The 7,953-nt window shown below is 42.1% G+C and overlaps 1 protein-coding gene across 2 annotated transcripts in view; it reads left to right on the plus strand.

Annotated features, from left to right (window-relative positions):
- Positions 1-7,953, plus strand: part of LOC103477188 (heparan-alpha-glucosaminide N-acetyltransferase) — a 40,870-nt gene that overhangs the window by 6,810 nt on the left and 26,107 nt on the right. For both annotated transcript variants that reach the window (XM_017308996.1, XM_017308995.1), the window contains exons 5-7: positions 423-492; positions 612-678; positions 3,731-3,804. In XM_017308996.1, the coding sequence (XP_017164485.1) occupies positions 423-492; positions 612-678; positions 3,731-3,804 (211 nt within the window). The remainder of the gene's footprint in view (positions 1-422; positions 493-611; positions 679-3,730; positions 3,805-7,953) is intronic.

Genomic DNA, 7,953 nt, shown 5'->3' on the forward strand with positions numbered 1-7,953 from the left:
CAAACTTGCATAGTTTTAGCTTCATCAGAGATGCTGCTTTTTCATTTTAGGCAGCAAAATGTTTATTGTTTATAAAAGTAGTTGGATGAAAAATCTGCAGAATATCCCTTTTTTAAATCGGATTAATTGTCAGAATAATTGATTTCTAAAATAATCTTTAGTTGCAGCTGGATTAGACTGAAATGAAATTCCTCCCAGCAATCAGCCCGTTTTCGTTTTTCCCGTTTTGTGAGCTGTGTTGGATTTTTCCGCTGCATCAGCCGAGACTCTGGGATCCATGAGCCCAGCTGGCTGTCGCCACGTCGGACTCGGTCGGAGGCAGATGTTCGGAAAAGCTCCTGACCCGTCCAACGCGCCACGTAGCGAGAGGGAAATCCACAATCCCAGGCCGCTAACTTCCTGCCCTCCTTCGTTGTTCCCAGCTCTCCTGGTGGCGGCTCTGCTGCTGGCTGCCATTGTGATGTCATCGGCTGCGGGGCGTCGCATCTACAGGTGCGGATGCGTCTCATTCGTCGCCGCTGATCACTCTTCCATCGCTGATCACTCTTCCATCGCTGATCACTCTTCCATCGCTGATCACTCTTCCATCGCTCAGTTGTCTTTCCTTGCAGGAGGCGTTGCACGTCTACATGCCTTAAGGTCGTCTGCTGCCAAGACGCTCTGCGCTCCGTGGATAATGTGAGCTTCTTTAATGAACGCATTAGATCACCACCCTGATCAATGGAGTTGGCTGTAAAACCCCATTGATTTGATTTAGAAATGTTTTATTAAAATTATGTTAAAGGTGACTTGTTATGGTTTTTATATCTTCCTCTGGGTTTCTACTGCGTCTAAAATCAGCACAAGCACTTAAAAAAAACAAACATCCAGCCATTTCCTAATGTTTTCTGATGTCTGGAAAACGAGCCTTTCAAAAATGTTCAGAATGCATCGTCAGAAATCAGCAGGCACAGCCCGTTGCCTAGCAACTCAAACTGAGCCCAGCCCGTTACCTAGGAACCCAAACTGAGGCCAGCCCGTTGCCTAGCAACCCAAACTGAGGCCAGCCCGTTACCTAGCAACCCAAACTGAGGCCTGCCCGTTACCTAGCAACCCAAACTGAGCCCAGCCCGTTGCCTAGCAACCCAAACTGACGCCAGCTCGTTGCCTAGCAACCCAAACTGAGCCCAGCCCGTTGCCTAGCAACCCAAACTGAGGCCAGCCCGTTACCTAGCAACCCAAACTGAGCCCAGCCCGTTACCTAGCAACCCAAACTGAGCCCAGCCCGTTACCTAGCAACCCAAACTGAAGCCAGGTCGTTGCCTAGCAACCCAAACTGAGGCCAGCCCGTTGCCTAGCAACCCAAACTGAGCCCAGCCCGTTGCCTAGCACAAACTGAGCCCAGCCCGCTACCTAGCAACCCAAACTGAGGCCAGCCCGTTACCTAGCAACCCAAACTGAGCCCAGCCCGTTACACTGCAAAAAACACAAAATCTTCTTGAAACGAGATAAAAACAACTCAGTTATACTAGTTAATCAGTAACTTTTCAGCAAGAAACAGATATTTGATTTAAGTCACTATTTCCTTAATATTGACTAGAACTATTTACCAGTGAAATAATCTGCCTGTGAAACTAGAACTTTTCATCAATAGTAAATAATTACTGACTTAAATCAAGCTCTTATTTTGTGCTGAAAAGCTGCTTTTAAGTTAGTTTTGTCTCGTTTCAAGTGTACTGAGATATTTGCACTGTAAACCAGATCAAAAGGACTTGGTAAGATTTTGTGTTTTTGCAGAGTCACAAGTATTTTGCTGTTACGATCCAGAAACCACTTTCTGCATTGTTGTTGGTTGTGCAGGAGGCTCCACTTCTGCTTTTCAGAGACGTACGGTTGTATAATTATGCATCTGTTTGCAGCCATTTTCACTTGTGAGTGCAAACGTTGCGTTTCGGGGGCGTGGCCAGCAGCAGCTTATTTGTATTTAAAGTGACAGAGGACATAAAACATCTCATTCTGAACCTGAGCAGATTAAAATCTGATTATTTGAGAATGCTTTTGTAATAAACATGTAATAAACATGTTTTGTATCAACAATAGACCCATCCTAACTCGTTCAAGGAGGAATAATAGAAAACCTTACGTCGTTTAAAGAAATGTGTGTTTTTTTGTCGGCTCCGTCATCCAGAACATCCACGTTGGTGTGAAAGTAAAGCAGCAACTTCATGCTTTTATTTTGAAACGCATTGCCATGGTCCAGTGCTTTATTTTCATTGGTCTGCCGTCCAGCCTGAGATGCTCACTAAAATCGCTGCGAGCCTCCAATCATCAGGCCGTTTGGGAGACACTAATTGAATGATTGATGCAAACGTTGGCAGAGCAGAGCTTTTATGGGAGCGGTGGAGCGCCGCGTCCGTCCAATCGTCTCCGTCCCTGGCAGGAGCTGCAGTGTGTCTTCGGTGAGCATGAATAGCTCCTCTCATTGGAACAAGCAACATGTCTCTGTCTTCCATATGCCGTCCGCCTGGCATGCAGATCCATCATGGCGTATTAGCGCCGGTGTCTTCCTGCTCTGGCGCTTCATACTGGTGCATGGAGGCCAGTAAGGCTGGCCAGTCCAACTGGGAGGGCAGCAGGCCACGGAGGAGCTGCTGCCTTCAAAGAGAGAAGCCATTTTTAAACGTTTTGACCCGTTTGATCTATCGCTTTCATCAGAATTTGAACATTTTATTGGAGATGAAACATCTTCATATTCAGTTCCACTTCGAGACATCAACCCCAGACTGGAATAAAGCAGGTTCATAAGGAAAACGGCGCATAAGGAGAGCCATCACCACTTTCCAAAGATCTGAACCCAAACTGCCCCTCTCAGAGGAAAACAGACAATCCTAGAAACCACTAAACACAAAGCTAGCTAAGAACTAGCTACTGCTACCAGTGTCACTGTGAATCAACAGACCAAAGATTGGCGCTAGCATCAGGTAACAAGTCAAAGCTAGCAGCTGTATTTACTGTTAGCTTGCTATGATGACAGCAAACAGCTGTATTTGCTGGGTGTGCTAGGCATTAGCAATAAGATCTGTTCAGCTAAGCTTATTGTTAACTATATATTAGCAATGTAATAGTTACCCGTTAGCTGGATATTGGCAATAGAAGCTTACAGATAAGCTAGGTATTAGCAATACAATCAGCTAAGCTCATTTTTAGCTAGCTATTAGCAATATAATAACAGTTAAAAGGTAAGCCTTTTGTAGTAATAAGAGCTAACAGAGCTCACTGTTAGCACTGTTAGGTTTTAGCATAGGATTGCCAAGCTAACTGTTGACATTAGTAATATAACAATTAACAGCTAACCTTACTGTTAGCAAGCTATAAGCAATAAGATCAGCTATGGTAAATGTTAGCTCGCTATTACCACAATGGTAGCGGTTAGCTTTGAGCAATAAGATCAGCTAAGCTAAGCTTACTCTTTAGCTAATGTCAAAGTAAATTGCTGACTTGACCTTTTGTGATGTGTAAATGGAAAAGTTTACAGTTTGGACTCTGAGATGTGGGCATTTTAAAAGTCGTGTTATGAAAGTTTTTCATATTTAAAAAGTTCATTTGAAAGTGTCTTGAACTCTGCTTTGCTTCAGCCACACAGCCGAAAATAAGCAACACATATTTAGAATAAAATTACAGCCAAACTACCCGCATTGGAATGCAGTTTGAGTGCTGGAGCTACTTTATCTCCTGGCTGTTATTTCTACAGGAGGCTGCTGAGGCTGCGCATGATGGCGGTGAAGCCAAGCCGTCGCGTCTGCTCTCCTTGGATGCTTTCCGAGGGTATGTACGCCATCAACAACCATCCTTTTTATCAGGCTATCACCACATGGGCCCGTTCACATGCTAATTCCCTTTACAGCAGTCAAGGCATGATGAAGATCTGCAGGCCCGGTATAATAAATAATTACATGGGTCAGCGTCTGGCCACATGCTCCCTGAAGCTATTGTTATGAGGCGGTGTAGCTTTGGGGATGGTTTCTGATATGAGAGCGCTGCCGGTTTGGAACAGAGTGTTTCTGTTGGACAGGAGTGATGCATGTGATTGAATCTGGGCTCCCTGTTTGCCTTAATTGTGGCCTGAGGGTAGACACAAAGCACGCCTGTGTGGAAACAGGATGCTGGTGTGGCTTTGACCTCCCCCTTGCCAAATAATTGATGTAATAATATCATCAACATATCAGCACACATCCACACAGCCATAGATCTCCTGCCAAACCAGAGAGCGAGGGGAAATTCAGCAGGACACGGATTACATCCAGCAGACGACCGGCATCATTTCCATCTGTGGCTTCCCCTCTGCAGGAAAACCAATTTGAATCTGTTCTGCACACATCCCAAATGTAATATGCAACATTTTTATGTAGTTTACGAGCAGAACCTGGAAAGACATGTTTCATCTTCAGCTTTCACTGCAAAAACACAAAATCTTACCAAGTATTGGTCTGGTTTTAAGAGCAAATGTCTCAGTACACTGGAAATGAGACAAAACCGGGTTAGAAGTAGCTTTTCAGCAAGATTTTTAGAGTGAATAATTCCTTAATTTTGATTAAAAAGTTCTAGTACCATTCCTAGATTACTTCACTTATAACCTGCTCATAATTTATCTGCACGCTCTTATTGCCAATAACTAGCTAACAGTAACTTTAGCTGTGATGATATTGCTAATATCTAGTTAACAATAAGCTTAGCTGAACTGATCTTATTGCTAAAACCTAGCTAACTGAATCTTTACCTGTTAGCCGTTACCGTATTGCTAGCTAAAAGTTAGATTAGCTTATCTGTAAGCTCTTACTGCCAACAACAGCTAACAGTTTGTTTAGCTCATATGGCTAATATCTAGTGAAGAACAAGCCTAGCTAAGATGATCTTATTGCTAATACCTAGCTTGTTTAGCTATTTGTTGTTGCATTGCGAATAGAGAGCTAACACTAAAAACAGCAGATGTTGCATTGCTGATAGCAAGTGCACAGTAAATTTAGCTGTTAATGTATTGCTAATAGCTAACAGTAAACTTAGCTGTTGTATTATTGCTAATGGCAAGTTAATAAGCTTAGTTGAACTGATCTTATCTTATTAACATGATCTTATTGCTAACACGTAGCATGCCCACCATGTATCGGTGTTGATCATTACTGACTTAAAACAAGCTTCTATAGCTTTCTGAAAAGTTACTCTTAAGTTATTTTTGTTTTATTTCAAGTGTTCTTGGATGTTTTTACCAGAAACTAGACCAAAAATACTTTGAGATTTTGTTTTTGCAGTGTTTGGCTCCACGTTTCAATCCGAAAACCATCTGGTCTAAGATTACAAACACTTTTTCCGCACGTTGATGTCCTGACTGATGACACAGGAGATGACATTTAATCAAACTGTGACTCGGCACTGAAGATTTACGCTGCAGGTGCCTCCTCAGCCCTGTGACTTATGATCCATAACCCTGATAAGCTACAACTTTCTGCAGAGAACAGACGCATCAGTCACCTGAGGCATTTCTGAAGGCTTTCCTTCTCCGCTGAAAGCTTTTTCTGGCTCCGCCGACATGATATACAGAGAAACTGGGTTATAGTCGCACGTTAATTTTTCTAAAAGGATTTGGATTTTTAATCTTGTGCCCCACGGCTGAAAGCCTTTCGTCGGGTTTTTCTCTCCGGTGAAAATCTCACTGTTAGTCAATATATTAAAACTATTGCAACAAACCCAGATGGCCGACTCACTTTGACTGGCATCCAGGTTTGCGATCCAGTTTCACGTGTGATCAGACTAACAGAACCTTGGCTACGGTTCGCCAACCCGCAGGACAGATATCTTTACACACATTCATACCTCAGCGCGATTTAGAGAGACTAAATGATCTAGCATCTGTATTTTTTCGGCTGCAGAGCAACATGTAAACTATCCAGAAAGCTATTGAAGGCTACAGACTGATGTTTGTAGCCTTCTGGGATCATTTTTCTGGAAATGTTGGTTTATTAAACTGTTTGGTTCCCTGGAACAAACCTGACATGTATGCATATAGTCCACACACTGCAAAAACACAAAATCCTACCAAGTATTTTTGGTCTGGTGCAAATGCCTTAGCACACATGAAAGAAGACAAACTAACTTAAAAATAAATGTTCAGCAAGAAACAGGAGCTTGTTTTAAACCAACAAGTCCTTAATATTGATGAAGAACTACTAGTTCCAGATTTCCACTTATAGCACCTGCTGGTTTATATGTTAGCTCTTCTAGTCAATAACTAGCTAACAGTAAGGTTAGCTGTTGCCGTATTGCTAAAACCTAGTCAACAATAAACTTAGCTGAACTGATCTAATTGCTAATACGTAGTCAACTGTTTGGCTCATTGTTTTTATATTGCTAATAGCTAGCAGACAGGACACTTAGCTGTTAACATATTAGGTAGCAGTATGCTTAGCCGCTATATTGCTAAGGTCTAGTTAACAATAAGCTAAGCTGAACTCTTATTGCATGTTTTTTGCTGTTTGTTTTTGATATTGTGAATATCAAGACGGCACAGCTGTTAGCTGCTGGTTTATATGTTAGCTCTTCTAGTCAATAACTAGCTAACAGTAAGGTTAGCTGTTGCCGTATTGCTAAAAWCTAGTCAACAATAAACTTAGCTGAACTGATCTAATTGCTAATACGTAGTCAACTGTTTGGCTCATTGTTTTTATATTGTGAATATCAAGACGGCACAGCTGTTAGCTGCTAGTACCTATTACTACTTCCAGATTATTTCACTTATAGCTAGTACCTTCTCATCAATATTTAGGAATTATTTACTTAAAACAAGCTCCTGTATCTTGCAGTAAAACTACTTGTAAGTTAGTTTAGTCTAACTTACATTTCAAGTGCTCTAATATATGTGGACTAGAAACAAGATAAAGATGCTTGGTAAGATTTTGTGTTTTTGCAGTGCAGTGGGGTTTTGGAAAGGCTGTTCAGGAATGAAAACCTCTGACTGGGTTCATTACGGTTGGTGTGTAAAACACTTAAGATCCTGAAATGGGACTGCTGATCATTTTTGGTTAATGTTTTAAAGGTCTTTATTCACATTTTTGATGTTTTATTACTTCCATTTAGGTTTTTGCTGCTTCTAAAAACAGTTCAGATGTTTTTTAAAAAAAAATCACACAGCCGTTATTTGGCAATAAATTAATGTTTTTGGTGTCTGGAAAATGAGACGTTTCAAAAACCTCCTGAATGTAACGTCGCTGCTCCTCACCTAGTGACCCCGGCAGAGCCCAGCCAGTTGCCTAGCAACCCCGGCGGAATTCCGACCGTCACCTAGCAACCTGAGCTGAGCAGCAGCAACTTATCTGATTTAAAGCGACAAGAACCAATTAAAACGGCTCACTGTGAAACTGAGCCGACTAAAAGCTCATCGATTTGGTTCAAAAAAGTTAAACTTTTTATGAAAATACTTATGTAAATGTGATTTCTTTGTTTTCTGCCTTTTTAATAAATCTGTAAAACTCCCAAACACCTTTTCCCACATTGCCGTAATGAGGTCTTTGTATGAGGACTTTTGAGGAAAGAGATTAATGAAGCAGAATTTGGAACAAGGTCGTAACGTAGAGAAATGTGGGAAAAGGTGAAGCGCCGGCCGTGAATAACTTTCCAGATCTTCGCTTCCCCTCAGCGGCTAGACTAGCGGTTCTCAACGTGGGCGGTGCCGCCCCCCAGGGGGCGTTCAGAGGACGGCAGGGGGTGCTGGCGGACATTTTTACAAAAGGGGGACATTGGGATGCCTTTGGGGGGCGTTTGGTCGAAGGTAAACTTTACACCTTAAATGAACAACAATGCCAGTTTAGACTTTGAGCAACTTGGTAAAACTGTATTATGTAACATTAAATCATGCTTGGCTGCAACTGTATCGATGGCAGCTCATCTATTCTATTTAGCTTATGTTAGCTTCTTGGCGCAGCT

Source organism: Poecilia reticulata, linkage group LG15 (genome assembly GCF_000633615.1).
Source record: "Poecilia reticulata strain Guanapo linkage group LG15, Guppy_female_1.0+MT, whole genome shotgun sequence".
NCBI classification, from domain to species: Eukaryota; Metazoa; Chordata; class Actinopteri; order Cyprinodontiformes; family Poeciliidae; genus Poecilia; species Poecilia reticulata.